The sequence below is a fragment of the Onychomys torridus genome, chromosome 14, assembly GCF_903995425.1.
Source record: "Onychomys torridus chromosome 14, mOncTor1.1, whole genome shotgun sequence".
Classification (NCBI taxonomy): domain Eukaryota; kingdom Metazoa; phylum Chordata; class Mammalia; order Rodentia; family Cricetidae; genus Onychomys; species Onychomys torridus.
This window is the reverse complement of record NC_050456.1, coordinates 2,166,154-2,192,606: the sequence shown is the minus strand read 5'-3', so window position 1 is coordinate 2,192,606 and position 26,453 is coordinate 2,166,154. Positions and strand designations below refer to the sequence as shown.

Sequence of the window (26,453 nt, the reverse complement as noted above, 5' to 3'; positions counted from 1 at the left end):
GCATTACTACATTAAATAGGCATACAAAATGGTTGGCACAATAGGGCTGTTTTAAGAATTTTGAGGCTGCCATGGTTGGCTTTTGAGACAGGGTCTCACTTTGTATTGCAGGTTGCCCTGGAATCTGTGGTGATGTTCCCAGCTGTGGGCACAAGTGCTGGGATTACAGCACGGAACACCATTCTCCCCTTCTTATAGGATTTTTCAGAGGTGGGAATGTTGGTCTCTCATATTTAACAGACTCACAGAATGCCTACAGGCAGCTTCTGTTACACACCGGGGACATAGAAACCAAAGAACACCTTTTCCTTCAGGAACATACTCTAATTTTTAAGGTGCTGCAGAGCTGGGCATTGAACTCAGGGCCTTGTACACATGAAACAAGAGCTTTACTCCTGAGCTACACCCTCATGACACAATCTCACATTTTAGATGAACAGTAGAAGCTACCATCCAAGGTGGGTCCAGCGTGTTCCAAGCATTGTCTTAGCACTGTGGTGGTCTGAATAAAAATGGCTCCCATAGGCTCATATGTGTGAAAGTTTCGTCACTAGGGAAGGGAAGTGTTTGGAAGGATTAGAGGTTTAGGAGTGGTTGGAGTTGGCCCTGTTGGAGCAGGCATAGCCTTGTTGGGGTGTGTGTGGCAATGTTGGAGGAAGTGTGCCACTGGGGTAGGCTTTGAGGTTTCAAAAGCTCACACAAGGCCCACCTCTGCCCCTTCTCTGCAGGATGTAGCTCTCAGCTACTGCTCCCAAGCCTGCCTGCCTGCTGCCACGTTCTCCACCGCGGTAATAATAGACTAAGCCTCTGAAACTGTAAGCCAGCCCAATGAAGGCTTTCTTCTGTATGATCTGCCGTGGTCATGAGCCCTTCACAGCAATGGAACAGTGACTGGGACAGGCATGCCATGGGTTTCTCCAGGGGCAGGCTCTGTTGCCATTATTCTACACAAACTCACAGAGCTAGAAATGATGGGCCAGGAGTCAAATCCAGGAGGCCTTTCTCCAGAATCACAAACACAATTTGCTATTCCAGTTTGTGACTAAGAGTTTTTGCTTCCTGTTATTGCCCATATTGATTCCTCTTGGAGTCCCTCACCTGCAACACTCTGTTCCGCAGTTGACCTTAAGCTGTTAGAGGCAGAACCTATTTGCCATGTCTGTATCCCAAGATTCCCACTGCTTAGAACCAAATAAATAGGTTTGTCTCCCAGAGTTTTACAAAACACATGCCGGAAGACTCTGAGTCTGGCATATGAGGTAAATATGCTGGTTCTTCCATCACACCCAGCATGGGCCTCTGATACATGAAGATTTCCTGCAGGGAAGACTCAGCCCAGAGCACAGGATTGCTCTACATGTGGGCAGCTTATGACCCAACCTATTGCTGCTCAGGCAAAGAACTGGAGAGATGGTGGGGGCTTGCAAAGGTTTGTCTATAGTGGACAGGGGTGTAGTCCTGAGAAAAGGTCACAGAAAAGAACTCCCTGGCATTGCTCAACTGTTTCCTCTTGAAACAGGGCATTCCCTAAATGAAATCCAAATGATTGTTGTTAAATAAACTTTATGTCTGAAATACTGCGCTGTCGTTAGCTAACTAGGCTAGTCAGTCAGTGTAATGGTGAGTCGGCACGCATCCCATCCTAACAACACTTGATCTCTTCTGATCTCAGAAGCTAAACAGGGTCAATAGGAGATACAAGGCTTTGTGGAAATGCTCAATATTGAAAGAAGAACACAGTGTAGCCATTCCATTAGCACATCATCTTGAGGTTTTAGAAAGTGTGTGTTTGCACAAAAGGACCAAGAAGTAACCCATCCCAATGATGAGATTTCACACATGAATTCAGTTAGTGACTTTTTAATATTTTTATATCTTTCCCAATTTTTTGTGTAAAAGTATGATCACTACAACTAGAGAGAGATTGTTACATAACAAGCAGAAAGTAGACACTTTCCTTTTTTTTTTTTTTGAGCTGAGGATCGAACCCAGAGCCTTGTGCTTGCTAGGCAAGTGCTCTATCACTGAGCTAAATCCCCAAACTTTGAAGACTCCATTTTGGTCCCAGAGGAGACCTTTAATTTACTTTCTGGCCACTCTGCTCTGGTCCTAGGAACTCCAAAGTGATCGTCACACCCCGCCTCTGTGGTTGGAGACCTTGGCTGTGTGTCTTTGATCCTAGACTTTGGGGGCTATAGTTCTGGTTTCAAACCCTCCACTGGTATTGGTTGTAGTATTAAGGCAACTCCATGTAGTTAAAAGGAAGGTGTATTTTGTGGGGTAACTTACAAGTAAAGGGATCAGTTACAGGGTCTGGGAAAGGTGTAGTGCAGTCCGGCGGTGTTCTCTGGAGAACTCTGCTTGGTCTACCTCCAGCATCTAGGATCCAGGAACCAAGAGAGCTGGCACATTAAGATCTCGGGTCTTCAGGGCTCCTGTCTCAACCCTGCCTTGTAGGTGTGACAGTTACTGAAGCCTCAATGGGGGTTGGAACTTCCAGATCAAAGCTGGAACAGCTACCTACTACACACTGGTTATCTGACTCACCCATCTAAGGCCTCAGGGATAGATCACATTTCATCTCAGCAAGAAATAATGAGACCTTTTAACCTCAGAGCCCTTTGCAATCAAGGGCTCTACATTGTGTTCTCGTCACCCATCGTATTTAACAGCCTGCATTCTTATTCAGTCCTCCCAACGGCAAAGTGTGGAGCCATCGGTGTGCTCCCTAAGTGGCCGGCAAGGGAAGGAGAACACTGCCCAGCCCTTTTCCTGCTTCCCTGACTCCATACTCCAGGCAAGGAAGCCATCTTGATGAGGAGCATAGTCAAGTGGTCTTCCTGTGGGCTGGACCTTAGTGGGTTCTGTGCATGAGCCTGTGTTGTTTCTATCATATTTCATCAAGAGAGTGCCATTGGGCACTGGAATCAAGGATACCTAAGAATAAGATTTAAGGATAGTGCATCCCCAACTCTTAAGTCCTGCTGTCACCCACATCCTCAAGTTACAATTGCCTCTTCCCTTTCCTTTTATCATTTCAATGAGTGGTGCTCGGGTACATGTTGCTAATTGTCAACTTTTTCAAGGATAAACATAAGAACTCATTCATGCTGGCATGGTCCTAATATCTAACATGGGGTAGTGTTGATTAAAGTCAAGGTACAGTGTAAGAGCCAGGGTAAGTAGAGGTAAGAAGACAGAGACTTGGAGAAGATGAGAGCTGGCAGCAGCAGCACTTGACCAGGTAGGCCCTTGGGTAGGCATTCAGTAGCCGGAACAACTCTTTAGGGAGTGTTGGTCAGAGCCAGGGGGTCAGACCAGTTGCATCTAAAGGCCTTTCTCCTCAGCAACCATGAAGTCTCAGAACTGCTTATCCAGACATCTTCCTGAATCATTCACAACGTTGTACAGACCAAGAGTGCTGGACAGGACGTGAGCAAATGCACCTGAGGGTGTGCTGCCACCGTTCTAACTTTCTCTTGTTTTACAGCATTTCCTCATTTCCCCCTCAAAGCACTTCAGAATGTCTGCTAATGGCACCCTCTTCTCCACTACAGAACTGGACTTTGAAGCAGGACACAAGAGGTAACCTTGCCAATGACCTTCCCAAAGTATGGCTATCCAAAACACAAGGGAAATAAGGGAATAGCCAGATACAAACACAGGTGGGTCCCTGAGCAGCCTGGAGTGTGGCTAGGAATTCAGCTTTAGCAGGCCAAAAACCCTAGCAGGACACAGGTGAAACAATGGAGCCATGGTGTAGGGGGAGGACATGCCCAGAGCTGGGGGCACCGAGTGGGGAGGGTAGGATCAGGGCACCTGAAGGCAGCAGTATGACAAGAGTGCTCAGGCTTTGAGATGGAAGTCACGGGCCTGGGGAAAGCCAGGTGAGGCTCCTGGCTCTAGACTCGTCAAGAGAACTAGAGCAGTTATTGAGGATGAGGTGGTGTAGCTCAGTGGTGGAGTGCTTGCTTACCTGGTGTTTGGGAGGCTCCGGACTTCAAATGAATGAATACAATGTGAGCCCCCTTTCCTGGAGAGTGGAATAGGTCCATCTCAGGGACATTGTAAGGTAGAGAATATGAGTTGGCTGGCTTGAGTGGGCATCTGTCCAGGGAGGTATTAGCCATGCGGAAAATCTCTAGACTAAAAACTGAGGGAGTGAGCCCCATGGCGAGAGAGGGAAGGTGGCCACGCCTGGCATTTGAAGGTGCATAAGAAGCATGGGGCTGGAGAGGGACCTGCTTGCCCCACTCCCTCCTTCCACTGTGCTCTCTTCCTCTGTGACTGTGTAAGCAAACTCGTTTCTTGCACTTGGAATGTTCCCTGACAGCTTCTATCTCCTCATGGGAGTGAGGGACAGTGGGAATCTCGAGGCCTCTGCAGTACTTCAGGTGACCATTGTGAACATCAATGATGAGACCCCACGCTTTATCAGGTAGGCCTGAGGGCACAGCTATCTGAGACATGGCTATTTTTGCCAAGGTGAAGATAAGATATGAAGTGTCTTCAATGCCCATCCTCCTCTCTGAAGTAAATTGGTGTTGCCAGGAGCAGACATGTCTCATTGTCCAGAAAGTCTAAATTTTAAAAATATTTTAAATGCCATATTCTGTAGGTCTTTGAAGTATTTGAAGATTACCTATCTATCTGAAATATCTCTATGTATAACTAGAAGACTTAACTAACATAGCTATGAGTATGATTATCATAGATGATTAATTATTAATCTATTTTTAATTATCCATTACAATTTAAAATGAGCTATACAAACATAATATCTTAAACACAAGTAGAAATATACACACAGTATAACAAAATTAACTTTAAGTTTGTATCAATAGACTAAAATCTATACCAATGTAAAACATTGTAAACAAGTTGTTGCTCTTTAGAAGTAAGTTCCTTAATCTACCCTTTCATCCTATTATGTCTATATCATATCCCTTTTCTTCTTTAGAAAGAGATTGCATTTATAATAAACCTGTTTTAAATAAAAATATTGGGTTTTTTGTTTTTTTGTTTTGTTTTGTTTTTTTGTTTTGTTTTTTGTCCCACACCAGAGGGCTTTTCTGATTTGGGACATAAGAATCTCTTAACCTTTCTTTTAGCAATATGTATAGGTTTAGAGAAGGAGTGAGCCAATTCCATCTCCAAAGCCAGCTTGATAATTTTGGGAAATTGGGCATAGTTTCTCTTACTACTCCCGTGGTGGTATAGTTTACCACCAGCTCTGGGTCTGGAGCCATGTGTTCCAGCAGTTCTATCAAAACAGCACATAGCCCAGAAACCTTTTTTTTTTTAACTCGCAAACGCTAAATCCACCATGCAGCAGAGTAAAGTGCTGCTTGTAGATTCCTCATTCCCGCCACACTGCAGGTCAGACGCACACGCCAGGAACCCGCCATAGTAGCTCAAACAGGCAGGCTGCCGCTAACTTGAGAGAGACAACTAGGAAGCTGTTTTTAGCTCCATTTTAGAATCTTTTTTGTCAGATTTTAGGTGGAAACTCTTTCCAACACGTTGGACGCCATTTGTAGTTGGAGAGCTTCTCTCCAGGTGCCACCAAGCCCTGTTAGTCCAACAACCCACTTATAAACACACAGACATTTATATTATTTAAACTGCTTGGCCATTAGCTCAGGCCTGACATTGTCTAGCTCTTATTCTTATATTTAGCCCATTTCTATTAATCTATACTTTGCCACGTGGCTTGTGGCGAACGAGTACCTTATCTCTTTCTTGCCATGGCAGTGGCTGGCGGTGTCTCCCTGCCCCAGCCTTCATTTTCCAGAATTCTCCTCCTCCTCCTTGTCCCGCCTACCCTATCCTTCTTGCCTGGCTACTGGCCAATCAACACTTTATTTATTTTAACCAATCAGATCAACACATTTGACATACAGAACATCCCACAGCACTCTGGCCTAGATGAGAGATGAGAAAAGGAAATCTTCAGTGTCCTTTATGCCTCTCAACCTCATGTTCCCCCTTTGCTTGCCACACCTCCTGACCCCATATCACATGTACCATGGGACTGTGGGGGTGGCAGAAAGGGGAGCAAGGGCTGGCACAGTGCTCTTGGGAGCCACTGCACAAACACAGAGATGAATGCAGGACAGGCACTTGTTTAATAAAGTGCCCCATGCTTAGTAACCAACCTGAAGCCCATACTGGTACTATAAGGCCACTGGCATGCCAGAGTTTCTTCTTGGCTTGGTAGACCCAGAACAACACCTGGCTGTGTCTGTTGCTTCTCATACAGCAGAGATGAGGGAAAGAGTGTGGACCTGGCCCCATCCTGGGCCTGCTGTACATGGAGATTCAGGAAGATAAGATGGGATTTTTGAGGCAGTAGATGACCTTCAGAGCTGCCTGGCTCTCTGCTGCCCTCAGTGGGCACAGGCCCCAGCCACAGGGAAATAGCACCATCTTGTGCTCGGAGGTCAGCAGCATTAATGGCTGTGAACAAATACAGCACAAGCTACTTTACCAAACCCAAAGCCAGGGTACAATTATTATTTGTCCATAATAGCAAAACTAAAACTGGAAATATGGCACAGTGTAGGGATTGAGGTACCTGCCCTCAGCCCCTACCCAGAGTCCTCCAAGATATGCTTCCCAGGAGCGAGGGAAAAGTGAAAGATTTCTGTAATATCGTCACACACACGGGTCAATTCTCTTCATTCTGTGTGCTCTTCATTGTTGTGTTCTTTGTGTCTTCCATCTTTATTCTCCTCTACATCTTTATTCTTCTACATTTCTTTTTTACAGCTCAATACAAATTCCCAAGCATGTGTGTACACACACACACACACACACACACACACACACACACACATTGCCATTCATTAACAATTTGTTAGTAAAAACTACAAAGTAAACTCTCAGGGACAATTATTCTGATAAGAGTCACACTTGGGAAAGACTTAGCTTAACTGATGACTGACACCAGCTGTAGGTTGTAAAAGTTCTGGCTATCTCTTAAAGGGATGGCTACAAGAGTTACAAGGAAAGGAACTGAACCAGTGAGAGATCTAAGGAAGAGGCAAAGAACATGTGTGCTATTTTATGTGATTAATAATATCTAGACATTAACATCCCCTTTCTGTTAATCACTTGGATCTCAGGACCTATACATAGTTAGTCTACTGAGCCTAAAATCTTGCATTAAAAACTTGTGTAGAAAAAAATACAAAGTGTGAATTGTTTTTTGAATCAGAGTGGGGAGGTGCCAGTAGAGGAAGCTTAGGGCAACACAGGTGCTATTGATCTATGATAGGACTAAGATACACCAAGGCCAGACACCTGCGCTATCACTTCTGGTTCACTACAATTCTTCTGAGGGGTTTTGATCCAAAAGGCCAGGGACCTTCAATTCTGCTCTGTAAAAGTTGCACAAGGACACTTTGTCTGACCAACTTTGCCTCTACAGTCCACATGGAACAATAGACCTAGTATGAAGCATATTTTAGTAGGTTTCTATTCATAAATATTGTACAGTTAAATAAAAAAAATCATCTTCTTGACTATCCATAATTATGTGTGTGTGTAAGATTGAGATGTAATCATGAGGTTACATGTACACATGACATGGAAATGCACAGTGAATGGGGAGATATCATAGTTGTTCTTAAGGAAAGAATGCAGTTCTTAGCAAAGAAATGAATGGCACATGAGAGAAACACAGACAAGGAGCAACTGGTCATTTATAGTCAGTAACCTCATGGCCTTTCCAGATGGGGCTTCCCAACAAAGAGTCATTCATTTGGTGGGTTGATAAATGAACACCAGTTATCACCTGCTGTATACTCACAGCTTCCCATCAAAGAGTCATTCATTCATTTGGTGGGTTGACATATAAACACCAGTTATCACCTGCTGCATATTCATGGCCCTCAACAGCACAGCAGGTAAGAGTACTTGTTGCTGTTGGGGAGACTAGAATTCAGTTTTTCAGTATCTACCACCTACACTGGACAGCTCACAATAGCCTACAACTTCAGCCCCAGTGAAGCTGGAATTTTTTCTGGTCCCACCCAGCCCAGCAGTCCCACAGCCGCTTATAAAATAATCACTCAGAGGCTTAATATTTTTTTTATGAATTGTATGGCCTATAGCAGGCTTCTTGTTAGCTAGCTCTTATAACTTAACCCATTTCTATTAACCTATAAGTTGCTATGTGGCCGCCGCATTACCAGTCTGCTGGCACCTTGCTGCTCCTTTGGTGGCAGCTGGTGTCTCTCCTCTCCTTTCTTCTCTCCATCTATCTGCTTGGGTTTCCTGCCTGCCTCTAAGCTGCCTTGCTATAGGCCAGTGCAGCTTTATTTATCAACCAATCAGAACACATATTCACAGCATGCAGAAAGATATCCCATAGCACCTCAGGGGATCCAAGACTCTCTTCTATCCTTCTCAGGTACCTGCACCCACATGTTCATACACACACACACACACACACACACACACACAGAGACATATGCATTGTTGATTCACTAACAATAACTAAAGAATAAAAAAATCTTTAAAAATACTAAAAATACCTGGGCAGAGGTGGCACACGCCTTTAATCCCAGCACTCAGGAGGCAGAGGCAGATGGATCGCTACAAGTTAGAAGCCAGCCTGCTTTATAGAGTGAGTTCAAGGACAGCCAGCTCTACATAGAGAAACCCTGTCTCAAAAAAACAAATATATATACATTTACACCTATATTTGTGCATATATATACATATGTTTACTTTATTACATACAACATATATATTATGTTATATATTTTATTAGATAATTATATTTATGTGTTTTTGTGTATTTATATATACTTTATATATTATATATTTTATATGATATATATGTGTATATATAAGATGAAAATATTTGAAACAGCCACAAGCATGAGAGCAAGGTAGAGTGATTGCAGAATTATTTTAAGAGGTCTGGAGAGTAGGTCATTAGGTAAAGTATGTACTGTGTTCAATCCCCAGAACCTATGCAAAAAAGCTGGGTGTGCTTACACATTTACAATTCCAGTGCTGGGGAGACAGAGACAGGCGAATCTGGGCTCACAGGCTGGCCAAGCCTCCTTGGTAAAAAGCCCTGTCTCTAAGAAGAGTGGAGCAACACCCAAGGATGTTCTCTGGCTTCCAGATGTGTATGAACCTGCACACATAAGAACACACACACATATGAAAGCACATACAGAACCAAACGTGTTTTAAGACTGATAGGTACTAAGCCCAGTCTGTTCCCAGGCTAACCTCATCCACTTTGCAAACACAGCACAGTGGAGACGCTTCTGGTCACTTACACTAGCTCCAGCTGTGGTATGGCAGCTACAGCAACAAATAATCTTTCTCAGGATGTTTCCTTCAGTGACTGGTGCTGGATTCCAGAGCCTGGAGCATTTCTACAGATGAGATGGCCTAGAAACAAACACCAGTAGTTGAGAAATGGTTGTGATATACAAGTTCAGATTCAGGCTGAGGCTAGCCCACACAGCTATGTGGACCAAAAGATCTAGGAAGGTTACAGCTGTAGGGTTGGTACCCATACGGCCAGAAATATTCCCCACAAGCACAAATGAGAAGCACATTGACAGGATGGTGAAGAGAGAAATAACTTCTTTGGCATGAATCTGCTTTGATCCATGTCTTCTAAAATGTACTAGTAAGCAGTTTAGCAGAGACGGGAAATGGCCATCCAGAGACCCCTTCAGACACTGCGCTTCTCACTTGTGATTTTAGAGATGGACCTTTTAGGCTCTTAGTTGGCTTTGGTTCAGTGTTCATGGATGGTGTCAAGGTGTGTCTGCAGGAGCCTGTACCTGGAAGGGGATGGGGCGGGACACTGCCTCATTTCGCTCAGACTGTTCATTTATAAGCAGCCCCATCTCAACAGCCATGGGTTGAAAGGATCAACTTGGAGTCATACTAGATGCTGAATTGAGAGCATGCCTAATCCTTTGGATTCCTTAATTCCTCTTCTCTGAAACTTCTGCTAGCACTAACCATGTGAGATTTAATCTTCAACTTGACCCAGGTCCATCGTGTCTTGGGTGTGAGGCAGACAAGGCGACTGTGGGAACACCTCTTCATCTTTGTGCCTAGCTAAGGCCACACAGCGAGTGCTATTCTGTTGTTGAGACCGTCTCTTCATTTCATCCCTGGGTGGAGACAGATGCCTGTCTGACTACTTCGTGGTTTGGCTGTGTATGTGAGGAGGCTGTGGCTCATTAGGTTGAAAACCACTGACATATTTACTCTTCACCTGTGCACAGGGCTGACTGCAGAGCACTTTATCTTAGACATCAGCAAGCAGCTCTCCCCCCTCTGTCTGACTCCTTTGGAGTCACTAGAAGCCCTCTTGTAAGTGGCGCCTGGGAGTGCCTTCCTGAGTCCTCCTTCATAGGGAGGAAGTTACCCAGTTACACAGGCAATGTGATTACCAGCCCCACCCACTGTGGTCCTGCCCTCTGACAACCAGGTGTAGTGCAGAGCTCAGTGGGGAATGTGAAAGATAATCATATTTATCCTCTCCGTTTTTTAAAAGATTTATTTGTTTGTTTGTTTGTTTATTTGTTTATTTATTTATTTATTTATTATGTATACAGTATTCTGTAGTTGGAAGGTTTCTCTAGTCCTGCCCAGCCCTTCAGTCAAGACAAATCTCTACCACTTGCATCCCACAGCTGCTTATAAAATAATCACTCAGAGGCTTAATATTATTTGCAAACTGTATGGCCTATGGGTCAGGCTTCTTGCTAGCTAGCTCTTATAACTAAACTCAGCCCATTTCTATTAACCCATTTCTATGTGTTGCCATGTGTTCTGTGGTTTTACGTGTGTGCCATTACATACTGCTCCCTGGATGATGGGATGGTGTCTCCCCTCTGCCTTTCTTCTTCCTGTCCATCTGCTTGAATTTCCCCACTGCCTCTAAGCTGCCTTACCATAGGCCAATACAGCTTTATTTATCAACCAATCAAAGCAACACATATTCACATCATATAGAAAGACATCCCAAAGCAGTATTTTGTCTGCATGTATGCCTGCATGCCACAAGAGGGCACCAGATCTCATTACAGATGGTTATGAGCCACCATGTGGCTGCTGGGAATTGAATGCAGGACCTCTGGAAGAGCAGTGCTCTTAACTTGTGAGCCATCTCTCCAGGCCCTCTCTGTTTTAGTAGACCTGAAATCAGACCTTTTGTTGGATAATCTTTTTTACAGACATAAATCTTAGATTGCATACTTAAACTTAATTTTCTGCCACACTTACTATCAGGGCAACCAAGAAAAGACTGTTAAGCATGAGGCACTCTCCCCAATAGCCAGCCTCTTTCTTTCATGGGGACCTGGCACAGCCAGTGTGGCCTATAGAGGCTTCAGAGCAGGGTTTAAGCTCACATCTTGACTTGAACCAGATATTTCTTTCTGTGACAGGGCTGTCCCATGTGAAGGAGTGTGTTTAGCAGCATCTCCCTCAACATGGGAAGAACAGTTCTCTCCCCAAGTTGTGACAGCCAAAAGATGTGTCTAAATATAATCACCTGCTTGCCCCAAGTTCAGAACTGCTGCCTAGAAAGGATCAGAGATGGGAGGCAAGGCATGTTCCTCCTATGGTGTCCTCTTTCTGTCCTGGGCAGCCTGGGGCTAACTGTCACCCCTGACACTGGAGAGAGTGTGCACATCCCTGTCTGTCTCAGTGGACACTCAAGTCTCCCATCAGTGCTCTGCAATCTACCTTTCCACTGAGCTTCATGGTGATGCTGGCGTTGCTGGCACTTTGAGTAGTGTAGAAAGCTGAGGCCTTGCAGCAGCAGAGCATCGTTACTGCACTTTTCTGTTGCCGTGACAAAACATCACTGCCAAGGCTACTTACACGAAGAAGGTGCATTTGAGGCTAACAGTTCCAAAGGATGAGAGTCCTTCACCATCCCCGCAGGGAAACAGGACATCGGGCAGGCATGGCAACTGGAGCAACAGCAAGCTCTCACATCTCTAACCTCAAAGGGGTAGCAGAGATTACACTGGCAAGGGCGAGTCTTTCGAAACTTCACAGCCTGCCCCCAGTGACAGACTTCCTCCAGCAGTACCACATCTCTTAAGCCTTCCCCAAAAGCACTGATGAGGGAGTAAATATTTAAATGCCAAAAACTATGGGGATATTTTGTCCTTCAAACCACCAGACATCTTTGTAATCCTGGCTAGGAAGTTACTAGACCCAACCTAGTAGATGGAAGAAAAACCACGCTGCATTAGAAACAGGGTTCTCTTGGTTGTAGAAGACAAGGCTGCCTCTTTTATCTGGCTCTGGCTCTGGTCCCTGCTGCCCCTGGCTCCTCTGGCTCAGCCCACTGATGTCACACACTGTAAGAAGGGATATGGCAAGTGAGAAAGAGGGCACTTGCTCATGGGACACCAGGCAGGGAGGCCCATCCATTGGAGTGGCTTCTGGGACAAAACAAGCGTACTCTTCCCCAACAATGGGGTACATGGTGGGAGAAGCCCCCTCCCCATGGATGATACTAAGGCTCAGAATTTGGGGCAGGGCCCATGGAGTAGGCTAGGGTGAAGGCCTGGCTATAGATTGTCTCTGCTTCTCTTGAGTCTGTTTCCTCTACCCTGCCCTGTGGGACAGCAGTGGTGAGGCAGGGGCAACAGAATCTGAGCTCCCAACATGAAGGCAGCATTTAGGGCAGAGATGAAGCCTGCTTCCCTTCAAGGAGGGACCTCAGGGGAAAATGGCACCTTGGGAAAAGGGGAAATTAAAAGTGGTTCTGCCACTCTGAAATGGTCTCACTACTGCCCTTTTACAGAAGCATGGAGGTCTGAGTAAGGTAGATAAGCTGGGCACTTGGGGTTCTGCTGCTCACGGTGCCCCATGGAGAACAGTACCTTGCTGACTAGCAAGGGTGTCTCAGTTTAGAGAGCTGACCTCAGGATGAATGCCATCTGGAAAGATGCCCAAGTTCCATGTGGAAATGTTGTATCCTCGGGCAAAAGAAGAAGAAAAATAAAAAAGACCAGAGATGCCAGCGTAGACGATGTTGGGCTTCTGGCAGATTCCGTGGGGTGGAGTCATGCACAGTGAGGAAACCTGCAGCTCTGAATGTCACGTCCAGATAGGGTCTTGAAAAGGATTTAGACAGCAACTGGGAGGAGAGAAGCTGGCCAAGTAGATGAAGTATCTTTATGCAAGAGGGCATTTATGATAGGAAAAGGCATTAGGCAGGCAGGTAGTCAGTGGTTGTGCCCATGTAAATTGCTGCAGAACAGCCTGGCACATCTCTACATCCACAAGGATGTGATTTTTGGAAATACAAACACAAGTCACCCTCCTTTTGGGTGCTGTGTTCTCTGCATGTTGATGCAACTCAAGCAATGCAGTGCTATATTTAGTACACACCAAAATACCTACCGCCCAGTCTGCACCCTCCCCTGCAAATTAGCCATGTCTGCCGTGTTTCTATTCTAGTCCAAGGAGAGACTACTCCATCCCAGAGGAGCTGCGTCCAGGAACCATCGTGGCGAACATCACTGCAGAGGATCCTGATGACGAGGGCTTTCCTGGCCACCTCCTCTACAGCATCACAACCATCAGCAGCTACTTGGTGATAGACCAGTGTGAGTCATCCACAGCACCCCATCCCGTATCCTCTAATGCTGGAGTGGTTTTGTGAGGCTTTTTTCCTTGCTGGCACTTGGCCTGCCTTTCTGTCCAGGCTCAGCCTTAGTTGTCAGGGAAAGGATGTATTACAGGCAACAGACACTAGCCGAAATTGCGGAGCCTGTGCAGGGCTGAGCATGAACAGGGGTCACTCACCATCTTTATGGATGGGGTGAATTTCTTTTTAACTGCCATTAAGTTTGAAACCCCTATAAATAGAACTCACCTATCTCCATCTATGAGGAAATGAAGACTCAAGGACACAAGGAAAATTATATTTTATAGTTTTTTGGGTTTTTGTTTGTTTGTTTGTTTTGGTTTTTTGTTTGTATGTTTGTTTTTGAGACGGGGTTTCTCTGTTGCCCTGGCTCTCCTGGAACTCGTTCTGTGGACCAGGCTGGCCTTGAACTCAGAGAGCTGCTTGAGTGCTGGGATTGAAGGTGTGTGCCACCACTGCACAGTGACTTTCCTTCCTTCCTTCCTTCCTTCTTTCTTTCTTTCTTTCTTTCTTTCTTTCTTTCTTTCTTTCTTTCTTTCTTTCTTTCTGTCTTTCTCTCTCTCTTTCTCACCCTCCCTCCCTCCCTCCCTCCCTCCCTCCCTTCCTTTCTTTTCTTTTTTCTTTTTGGCAAGGTCTTGGTATGTAGCTCTGGCTGGCCTATAACTTGCTATGTACCAACTCATGGCAATCTCCCTGTTTCAGCCTCTTGGGTACTGGAGTTATAGACATTAATGACCAGACCTCTCTGGAAAATGGCATTTTTATATCAAGGCTGATAATAAAGTAAAGAGGACAAAATGTCTAAAACTAGAGTAAACTGTGCAAGCCTTGATGTTCAGGTGTCTGTCCTTCTAGATGGTGATGCTCACCATCTCTGGGAAAATCCAGAGAGGACAGAGCAAGGGTGGAGAGGCCCTTCTGCTTCTGCAGTTATCTCAGGTGTCAGGGGGCAGTGCTGTGGGGTAGCCCTGAGCCCTATCACTCTCTGGAAGGTGCCTGCAAAGACGCTTAAGCTGCCTGCCCTATGCACACATTTCTAAGGAGTTAGAAGAATGCCATGAACACTGAAGTAGAATGAAGGCAGGTGTGTAATTTCACTGTCTTCAGTAGTCGCATTAAAAAACAAAATTACTCTTAAAGTCCAAAATATTATCATTACAGCATAATTGATATTGAAAAGTAATTGAGGTATTTTACATTATTTTATACTTATAGCATATCTCAATTCAGACTGGCCCTATTTCAGGAGCTAAATAGCTAATGGTAGCTAATGGTGGCACATTGAACAATGTCTCCCTAGATCAGCTTGCTAGATTGTCGGCTGTTATGTTCCTGTACGAGCAGCCTAGTGCAGAGAGTGAACTTCCTCTCCTCTGTAACAGCCACCTTATTGGAGACTTTGTACAGGCACTATGCTGAGCAACCACATGCATTCCTTCCCAGGTACTTGCACAAGCCAGTGAAAGGAAAGCCAAGGGCTAAAGAGATGCCTAGACAGCTCCAGTGATTTTTCCCAAGATCTCTGGCTCATAGGGGAACTTTGATGTCCAAGCCAGATGATTATAGAGCCTGTCCTCTTAGCCACTCGATGAATCCAAGCCACATCAGTCCATTGGACTTCACCTTTCATAATGCTTTTGTGGAAATCAGCATTGGACAATCCCACACCATGTGTCATTGGTCCCATAAACTTTTGAGTATACCTAGTCTGGGCCTGGGGAAATGATGGGCATGCAAAGCCAGCACCTGGCATCTATCTCTGGAAACTTCTGAAGGCTTTTGACATTGACATCCTCACACAGCTAAGAGTGTAGAGATAGATGATCTTAGTTGAAAATTCTCTTCACTCTGATGTTGCAAAAATGAACTTTTAACAAGTGCACACACACACACACACACACACACACACACACACATGCACGCACGCACGCACACACGCGCGCACACACACACACACACACACACACACACACACACACACGTACACAGTGGTGCTGGGGATTAAATCCAGCACTGTCTTCTAGGCCAACACTCTGCCTCTGAGCTCTGTTCCCCCACACACACCCTCTTTAGAGTATTTAAATTAAGACTGGTTCCAAGTAATAAAAATGAAAGCAAATCAAGCTAAGCGTGGGACTGGGGGAAGGAAGAGAAGAAGAAAGGAGAGGGGGGAGTAGAGGGGAGGAAGGAGTCAAGTGATCAGGACAGAGGAGAGGTGAGAGCCAGCCCTGCTCCAAAGTCTCAACAGCTCAGGTTCTGGGTTTTCACCTGCAGCCTCGGCCTCACTCACTCTCCAATGTGTGTTTCTTAGCAACAGATTCTGCAGTAATTGAAGCCCACCATCCACCAGTTCTGTCAGCTGTGGACAGTGCCACACGGAGCTCAACCCTGGAGTCAGGGTCAGGTCAGGTGTCAAATACAGAAAGACATGTCTGTATAGGCTCTACCCAGGGTAAACCAGTCATCACTCCAGAACAGCCTTTCCCTGTGTTCTCCGTGTCCCCTGTGCCTTTATTCTTCATGTGACTTCTAACCTTTGCCTTCTTAGTGACTGGGACAATCCAAGTAGCCCAAAGGCTAGATCGAGATGTGGGCGAACTGAGACAGAATCCTATCATTTCTCTGGAAGTTCTGGTGAGGGACAGACCCTCTGGGGGTCAGGAGAACCGCATCCAGATAACTTTCACTGTGGAAGACATCAATGACAACCCTGCAACATGCAGAAAGCTCACCTTCAGGTACTCGTGTGTTGAAATGTGTCCCCTCGTGGGTGGCCCTTGACCTCTGGGCTCCTCGGTCAGAGGATAACATCAGGGTGATGACTCTCTGCAGGCAGATTCGAAGTGTGCCCTTTTGTACAAGGGTCTGTTTGCTTTTCTTCTTTCCTTTCCTTCCCTCTTTTTTCCACTTTCTGTTTACAGTTATTTTTTCATTTCATTCCACTTGTACCACAGGCCCTCTCTGGACCGTGTCTTTTCTTTGTTTATTGCCACCAGAGGTGAGACAGTGCTGGCAGCAGCTATAATGGAGTCAGGATTAGTAACTAGACCTCGCAAAGACACCCACAGTAAATAACGAACAAACCAAACCACGTGCTTAGGTGAAGCAAAGGAAAACATCTGATTCATCTTTCACAACTTAATTGTGTGAGTGAGAGGGAAATACAGATGCATGAGTTATTTTATATATATTCACTTGTTCTTTGACTCACAATTAATTCACAATAAATTTGAAATCAAGTCTTTTAATAATGATTTATTTTTATTTTATGTGTGTTAGGATTTTGCCTACATATATGTCTATGCACTACATTCATGCCTGGTGACTGCAGAGGTCAGAAGAGGGCATCAGATCCCCTGAAACTGGAGTTAAGAACAGTTAGTTGTGACCCTCCATGTAGGTGTTGTAAGAACTAAACCCAGGACCTTTGGAAAAGCAACAAGTGCTCTTAAACACTTCATGTCAACCCCATAAAGTCCTTTTTGATTCTGGGTTACTATGGTTTTTTGTTTGTTTGTTTGTTTTCTTAAACAGCATTCTTTTTGCTATTTTGACAACAAGCCACAAAGTTGGGAATTCTATCATAATTACTTCAGTTCTGTATTTTCTGTGCTAGCCAGTCTTTGGAAGTCTGAATGGGGACAGTTTTGGGATGGAGTACACCTCAGCAATGACCTTTGTGAGCAGAGTGCCCTGCATCTAAAGGAAGGCTGGAGATCAGAACAGGGCTCTGTTTTGATGACCCTATAGACAAAGTCTCTTGAGTTATCTTGACTGGGTTTTCAAGTTTGCTCCAGGTGACTTTGGACAGATTGAATACCTAGCATGGTCATGCAAAAGACAGAGGCCTAGACAAAGCGATAGCTGTTAAGTTCATTTGTTATATTTATGACCAGCTCCCCATTTTCACAACTTACATGCCCTACTCAGTGCTAGCGGATCAGTGTGATAGCTAGAAGTCTGTTCTGGACACATGTTAGACCCACCATACACCTTGCCCTGTGTCCCAGAAGGCTGCCCACTGCTTTCCTTGTAATTCATGTCCTCCTGACCAGTGGGGAGCTTTTACAAACAAAGGGAAGAGGGAAGCTGGGGTTAATCAACTCCCTTTCACCTCTGCCTTCTCCACCTTCCAAAGGGTCAGTCCCTGTAAGGCAGCCCTCTGCACACCGCACTCCCTGGCCCTCAGTTCCAGTTTCAGGGATTTCTCCCTCCACTGGTACTTCCCAGTCTCTGGGCAGCATGCCACTCTTTTTTGTTTGTTTGTTTGTTTGTTTGTTTTCTCTTTTTCCTCATATCCGTTCACCGAATATTCTGGCTTCCTGTGGTCTAGAGTCCCTTGAGGCGGTAGGGCAGTTTGCAGACTGTGTTCCATATTACCTAATGAAATCACATTTTGAATGTCACAGGTCCCCCAGGCAAGCCCACAGAGAGTCCTACTCTTGGATCTTCTCTCCAAATTAGCCCCAAAGTCCATCACACTAAGTCAGTAACTGCGCTAATTATTTTCATTTCTGAAAATAATTCCAAACAATGCAGTCATCACCTCCAGGCTTTTCCAAAGAGGGTAACTCTCAGTTGAGCTGTTGAAGGCTTAGCAGTGAGGTGGGTCCTTGAAAGGGCTCCTTCCTTGGAGCTATAAAGAGCTCAGCCTGCATGACTCCTGAACATACAGACCTGTGGGACTGGGAAGCCCTGTCCATGTATCCGCCGTCCCAGCCATTACAAAGCCAAACACGAAAGCAAAATAAAACCGCAGGACAAAGGACAAGGAGCTACACAGTCACTGACATTTATACCGGAGCACTGTGACTGGAAGTTTCTGCAGAATGGCTGCAGAGTCGGAGGGCTGGGTGCCAGTACTCATTAAGAGCAGCTGGGTGATCTTGGAGTCCCAGAGACTGAGGGTGTGTGGGGCAGGACAGCCTGGGGGAAGCCAGTCCTTTCAGGCTCCCACTTCTTGGCCCGGAGCCTGTGTTGTTCCCAGGTTGATGATGAATGGCCCAGGGTACCTGTGGAGGCGTCAAAAGCAGGGAGGAGCCCAGCTTGTTCATGAACAGGAGGCGGGACTAGGAACTGGAGGCGGGGCTAGGAACAGGAGGCGGGGCTAGGAACAGGAGGCGGGGCTAGGAACAGGAGGCGGGGCTAGGAACAGGAGGCGGGGCTAGGAAGCTGCCAGGCAAGTCACCTTTGCTGGGATCTGAAGGCTGTGAAGGAGAGAAGCTTCTCCCCTGAGAGGCAGGGATTGATGAATGGGGGGGTGGTGGCTTTCCCAGAAACATATTTGTGGGAAAAACACCAAGTGTCAGAGAAAAATGAAAAGACCATGTCAAAATCGCTGATGCAGTGTAAAGTGCTTGCCTAGCACACAACGGCCCCGGCTTACATCTTCAGCAGCACATGCATGTACCTGTGTGAGTGCACATGCATGTACCACACCACAGCACTCACACACACACACACACACACACCACAGAAAGAGAGAGTGTGAGTGTATACTCTGGCACCAGGATCCTGAATTGTTCAGATAACACACTCCCCCATGTCCTCAGTGCTGTAAGCTTAGATCACACACATTCATGCTCTAGATATAATTATATAATTGATGGTGTTACAGGGAGCTCACCAGTGACGACCATTCAGACATAGTGTATAGGCAATTGAAAGTCTATTCTAGTGGCTTGGACAAAACCCAAGTGTTCAGGAAGCTGAGTAGAACCCCAAGTGTCCAGAACATGGGGTTTTTAAAAGCAGAAACCACATCCTGCATCTTGGGGACATCATAGAAGTAAGCAGTTTGAAGCAAGCAGTTTTAACATAAAACTATATACAATGAAAACAACTATCAAGTATGGTGCAGAAGAAAGAAAAGGTAATAACATAAACAATGATGAAACTACAACCAATAAGAACAACATTAAGCAAGAAACACATTCTAAATGACCAGACTAGGTAAATGGCAAATTACAGAGATTACTCCAATACCTGTCCTGTCCTGAAGAGTCTAAGTCTTGTTCCTAAAATGCCCTAATAGCTAAGATGTGAGAAGATTGTAACCATCTAGTCTCCAACCTCATCAAACACCTGAGAAAAAAGTAATATTACTTGAGGAAGCAGGAAGTGCAAGCAAATGAATTCCCAAAAATGTGAGAAATGACAGACACAGCTGACTGCCTGGATAGTCACCCAAAGGTCTCTGCAACGTTGGAGCATCCAACTTTGGCTATAGGCCTAGAATATCTGACAGATCGTTTTCAGAAGCAGAAAAAATTGGAAGACTGTCCTAGCCTGTCTTGGCAAGGTTAAGCAGTTGCTTTTCCTGTGTCCTGCTCGTCCAGATTGGACAGCATGTTTACTGTCAGCAGTCAAGGCAAGGGCAGTTCTTTGCCCAATAAGCCAGTTTTGCCAAGAAGAAAACAAGCTCCATATGGAGTGTCTTTCATGCCCAGCAGGCTCTCAGGAGTAGACTGCTGCTGCCAGGAGCAGTTGTGTCTCTTGTCAACAGAATTCGAAGTTATTAAAACATTTAAATGCCATATTATGTAGGTCTTTGAAGATTACCTATCTATATGGAATACATCTTTGTGCATCTAGAAAACCTAACTAACGTAACTATAAGGATGACAAACATGGGTGACTATTAAACTGTAGTTCTTAATAAGCTATATAGCTTAAAGACTAAAGCTTCACATTATAAAAATAAACACTCTGTAAATAGATGTATAGTATAAGGACAATGACCTAGAAATTGTGACAATATATAAAAATATCTAATCAGAGATAGAAACATATAGTGCAATATGACAAAAATAACCTTAATTTGCATCAATATACAAAATATCCTAAACAGAAGTAGAACATATATACAGTATGACAAAAGTAATTTTACATTTGTATTAATATACAAAATATTTTAAATAAGTAGGAACATACAATATGACAAATATAATTTTGAATTTGTATCAATATACAAATTATCTTAAGAATAGAAAAATAATTTTTCATTTGTATCAATATATAAGAATCCATACCAATGTAAATAATCTAAAACTGATAGTTGCTAATTTAGTTTACACATAGGTATAATAATCTACCTTAGTATCCTATCCTATCTATCCCCCGTTTTCTATTCCAAGTGAGTTTTTTGAGTCTAATCTTTATTGTTCCACCCCTAATCCTATAACAACTTACAACCAACCCCTTACAGATGACAATTATCCATAACCTTGAGAAAAACAAAAACCTGTTGGGAGAGAGGGCCTCGTTTTCTTAGAATTGCTCCTTGGTTGTCCTGGAACTTGCTTTGTAGACCAGGTTGGCTTGAACTCAGAGATCTGCCTGCCTCGGTCTCCCAAATGCTGGGATTAAAGGTGTGTGCCACTATGCCCAGCTCTCCCAAACATAATTTTAAAAGGAGTGAGCCCCTATGGTATGGAGCCCTGAGCAAGGCAAAGAGGAGGAGGTTGGCTCAATTTTCACCAGTTTCAGGATCAATTTGGTCTGAGTCTCCTTAAGAGTTCTAAGCATTCTTTCTCTCTGACCTGAGCTCTGTAGCCTATTTGCACAATGTAATTAACAGCTGATATTTAATACCTTTGTTAGATTTTGAGACACTTTGGCCATGAAGGGCAGGCCATTGTCCAACGCCCAACTAGGGGTAGTCCAAACCTAGGAACTATTTCCTGAAGAAGTTTCTTAGTAACTATTGGAGCAGTCTCTGTTCAGATGGGGTAGGCTTCTATCAATCCTGAGAAGGTGTCTACAAACACCAGCAAATACTTATAGCCAAAACCAATAGGACTGATTTCAGTAAAGTCCAAGTGTTCCCCAGGCCCATTTCCTGGAGCAGGAATTTCTTCTGGAATCTTCCTTCTGCCTTTGGGATTTACCTGAGCACAGGTGGCACATCTAAATATGGTTCTTCAGTCAGCTTCTCTAACTTGGAACAGAACACCTGGGGCTGAGGAATTCAGAAGGTTTTGTGTTCACTAGGTGAGTGGCTTGGTGGAATTCCATAGCCAGACGCCTTCCTAGACTCACAGGAAGGATGGGTCTGTTGTCCACAGTATCCAATATCCTTGCTTGTCCTGTTTTGCTAGTTCTCATTCTCCCGGTCAACCTTGCCAGGCTGTATTTTGGTTGGACTTGTAAGCTGGGCTCTGGCAGGGCTACCAAGACTTGGAGAGACCCCACTGGTTCAAGGGTTACTTCCCGGGCAGTCAAGTCAGTGGCTCTGTTGCTTCTGGCTTCTGGGGTATCCGCCTTTTGGAGTCCTTTGCAATGGACACTCTCTTGGGTAACCAGATAGCTTCCAATAGGGCTAAGGTTTCTTCCCTAATTTTTTTTTATTATCTCTTTTCCTGCTGAGATTAGCAATCTTGCCATGGGGAAAACATGTTGGCTCTCAGTGTATGTGGTGATAGTCTTTCCCTCAGTGGTTTGGAACTGCAGGGTAGATGATTTCCACCCATTTTTAACCTCCTTAAATCCTGTACTGGTCGGAAGTCCTGAGTGTCAGACTTCAGGAGAGGAAGCAGGGGAGTATTACATGAGGAATGGCAGGGGACAAGAATTCCTGCCTCCCCTGATGTGTTTGACAATCCTTGGCTTGGCCTCCTTGGATATTATTGTTTGACCCACACCAGTGTAGAACTATAATGGGTGACCAGTATACTGCTAAGCCCTGTGGATTCCCCTTGGCCAAACATCAGGGTCTCTTGCTTTGGATTCTCAAAGGAAGCCTGAGGCTAGCTCTTCACTTTTGGTGCTGACTCCTCTTGTAAGGGGTAGTCCTTGAATAGAGGACACGTGACCAGAATATTGGTAGGTGCTTGGCAAGAGTCCAAAGTTAAACTGGTCGAGTTCCCCTCACAAGAGATGGTGGCTGTGAGTTTTGTGATAAGTCCCTTCTAGTCAATGGACAGTCTGACGTAACCAGAAAAGAATGAGTCACAGCATCTTGTCCTAGGTCTCTGGCAGTAGGCAGTTTGGCCTGCGGCTCCTTGGATTGCTATCTTCCTGGAGGTGAGGGTCTAAAGGGCTTTGTCAAGACAGAGTTGGGTACTCTGGTGTCTCTTAGAAAGTTAATGGGTGTGCCCCCTACTCTTGCTGTAATCCTGGATTCCTCGGGTCAGAGTTGTATGGAGCCCAGACCCTGTCATTTTTTAGCTAGCTGGAGGATGGGGCAGCTCTCCTTCTCTTATTCTTTTATGCTTAGACATTTACTCTTCCAGTGGCCCTTCTGCTTACAAGAGGAACCCTGGTTTCCCAGATGTTTTCTTTCCCTTTCTCCTGGTCTATTTCCTCTCTTGTCAGTTTCGCTGAGGGCAGTGGCTGTCCCATGGGAGAGTTCCTTTCTCTGCCTGTCTTCAGCTGAGTCTCAGCTACTGTAAACTTTCTGAGCAATTTCTGAAAGTTGAGACCTACTCACCCTTCAAATTCCTCTAATTTCTGGAGCTTTCTCCTTATCCTTGGGGCCAACTGCATGACAAAGTCAGTATTGACAGCTCACTGGTTTTTAGGGACTCCTGGGTCTATGGAGTAAATATGACTCACAAAGCCTTTCTAGGAACTCATCAGGCCTCTGATTGCCTGACTTACCTTGGGCAAGCTGACTGACCACAACAATGTTAGGCGGGAGGTCTCCAGTCACCTCTTACCTTCATTGGTCTTAGAATCCCAACTGGGTCAGGTAGAGGGAAGGCTCTCTCCACCCAAGCCTCTGCATTAGGCAATGTCCCACCGCCTGTGCCCAGAGCCAAATTCACACACACACACACACACACACACACAGAGAGAGAGAGAGAGAGAGGACCAAGTATAGCAGAGTCGGTCTTCTGGCCCCCCTCCAGAGAGGACCGTTTTCTCTGGCTCCTCTCATATTTTCTGTCAGTCCAGTCAGAACACAAAGAGGCAGAATGTCTGTTTCTTCAGATGGAGCAGGAGAACCTGTGGTGCTTTTAGTTCTCCAGGTGTTCCAGCCAGACCAAGATAACCCTGACTCCCAAAGAAAGAGCCCAAGTTTTTAACCATGGGGATAGATGAAAAGTCAGGGTTAGCCAATGGTTAGCATAGGACAACTGATGGGATGACTAGGAGGTCTTGTCACAATGTCCCAGACAGGCTCTGACTGCCTGGAGACCCACAGGTCCCTCAGGCAGCCATCCCACCTTAAAAGAGGGCCACTCATGTTTGCGGAGTGCAGAGTCTTGTCCCAGAAGCCCTTCTGAAGGTGTTTTAATGTCCACTAGCTGCTGAAATCCCCATTACAAGTCAGTGACACTCAGACTTAAAGAGACAAAGACAGACAGTGCAGACACAGACAATGTCAACCAGACAAAAATCACAGGTAGCAACCAAGCATCCGCTCGTGCAACAAACAGAGCTCCTGTGACTTCTCTCACAGACCCCAGACACAGGAACTACAGTCACATCCAACCTTTCTTCTTCCGTCCTAGTCCAATTGCACCTTCTACAGACTGAGCTTACCTCTGGAGGCGTTCCGACCAGATGATTCTCATTTACTCTCTAGGGTGGAGGTGGGAGGGTGCCTCCGAAGTGTTTGGCAGTGATAGATAGGTCAGAGGGGACTTTCTTCAGGCACTGGGATGTCTCAGGCTACACGCCCCCAAAGTGTCCATTCTTCCTGACTCTTGCTCACTCCTGGGAGTCTCAAGGACCTTAATGTGTCTGGGTCTAGTTTCTGGGATCTCAGTGGGACCTCCAAAGTGTTAACAGGGAGGTCACCAAAGATGCCCATTTATAATGTCCTGAGAATCACTGAAGACCCCAAACTCAAATAGTATGCAAACCCAAAGAATGTTTATTCTTCAGAAATAGCCAGCATGCAGGGGTTCACCATCCACACAAAACTGGCTATGACAATCTGAGACAAAGGCATGCAGACCCTTTTAACAAGGAACATGGGAAGTTCTAAGCATGGTGAGCTAATCTTAGTTCTGACTGACAGTCAAGGGGCTCATGTTGATTGAACAGGGCTAGTAACAGTTCCACCCATTGCATCTTTTCCAGTTATATGTGGTTAATAATAGCCCTATCCTATAACTTTGCCCCCTGCCCCCACCCTGTACAGCCATGTCTGAAACTATTTAGCTGGTTGGCTAAACTTGGCTGGGGTACTTCCTGCACCCAGGCTTAGGCCATTTTCTGCAACAGAGTTGTTCCATGTCTAAGATGGACTCAGATTCCGGCCCCTTCACACTCATAGTGTGTAAACAATTTTAAGTCTTTATTTTAGAGACTGGGACCACACCCAAGTGTTCAGAAACCTGGGTGGAGCCCCAACTGTCCAGAACATGAGGTTTTTAAAAGAAGAAAGCATGTCCTCCATTTCAGTTGGCAGCTGCAGGAGGCTTAGCAGAGCAAGCAGTTTGAAGCAAGTGGTTTTAACAGAAGCTAAGGCAAGCTAGCTAGGACGTCCTGACTTTGGTTCCTAGAATAGAGCTGGGTCGTTTTCTATGGACTTCTCCATCAAGGAGATCAGATTCTAGTTAAACCTGGAATGGCCTCAGCAAGAATACAAGATGGAGGACCCCTTGAACTGTCTTGTCCTGTTACGGGACCTTACAGTTTACAATGATCTTAACACAGACAATGGAAAGTCATGTCTAGAGACTTTAGCTTTCTTAGACAAGCCTTGAACCCTCTCCAAACTGCTCTTTGCTTCCCTGTAGAATGAAGATAAGAGAACAAACCTCTTAGAGATTCAGGAATTAGAGATTTTTTTTAGAAGTGCTTGGAATGAAACAGCACACAGAATTTAATAAGTGGTCCCTAGTCAGAGAATCAGTGACCAAAACTGGCACTGAGCAGTGAAGACAGGAACAGAGTGGCAGATGTGCTTTCTGCCAGTGTGGCTTTGTGGAGACACAAGAACACATGTCCTCTCTCTAGCAAGCAGATGCTATTACTAGCCACAGCCTAACGCTATCCTTGCTCCACAGTTGCTGATCCCAAGTCCATTTTAGCTGTCACAAGAAAAGACTGTAGAGTGTGGAAGGAGTGTGCTTTGGTTGTGAAAGACATGAGAACCAGAGGATTTTACACACTCTTTTAGTCAGAGTGCTCTAAGAACCAGATGCCAACACTTTCCCAACCTTAGTCATATAAACAGGGAAGCTCCTGACCTCCACTCCCAATCCAGCTTCCAGTGACCACAGAGACCAACCATGCCCAACCAAAGCCAAAAGAGCTCCCAGATGACCAATACGATGGTGAGCAACAATAAATGCTGTTATTTCAGGTCACTAGGATTACAGCTGGTGTGTCATGGAGCAAAAGCTAATGCCTGTTTTAAAGACAGAGAAGGAGAAACTGGAGACATGAGAACAGACCTCTATAAAATGAAGCCTCCGGGAGTTACCTTCCTCAGTCTCCCAAGCTATGCTGGAGGCTGAGGCCAACATTTCAGATTGGATCCTTACTAAACCTCTTTGGATAAAAGAGAATGAGAAGGAGGAGTAGGGAGGGGAGGGAGGATGGGAGGGAGGGAGAGAGAGAGAGAGAGAGAGAGAGAGAGAGAGAGAGAGAGAGAGAGAGAGCTGAGCCTGTATTAAAGATCCAATGACACCAAATGGCAGTACTTCATGATTATGGAGAGTTAAAATTTTGCAATCCAGAGCCAAATTATCTTGGGATATCCTTTGCAAGTCATGAGTTTCCCACCTGTGTTTGACCTGACATTCCTGTGACAGTCAAAACTTTAAAATGTATTCTTAGCAGTACACTGGCTCCCACCAATCTGAAACCTAAGAATGTCTTCAGACAGCAT

At 45.2% G+C, this 26,453-nt stretch overlaps 1 protein-coding gene across 1 annotated transcript in view; it reads left to right on the top strand.

Annotated features, from left to right (window-relative positions):
* Positions 1 to 26,453, top strand: part of Cdhr3 (cadherin related family member 3) — a 73,520-nt gene that overhangs the window by 21,120 nt on the left and 25,947 nt on the right. Inside the window, exons 5-8 of the mRNA XM_036206320.1 lie at positions 3,491 to 3,585; positions 4,334 to 4,438; positions 13,474 to 13,622; positions 16,212 to 16,401. Of these exons, the coding sequence (XP_036062213.1) occupies positions 3,491 to 3,585; positions 4,334 to 4,438; positions 13,474 to 13,622; positions 16,212 to 16,401 (539 nt within the window). The remainder of the gene's footprint in view (positions 1 to 3,490; positions 3,586 to 4,333; positions 4,439 to 13,473; positions 13,623 to 16,211; positions 16,402 to 26,453) is intronic.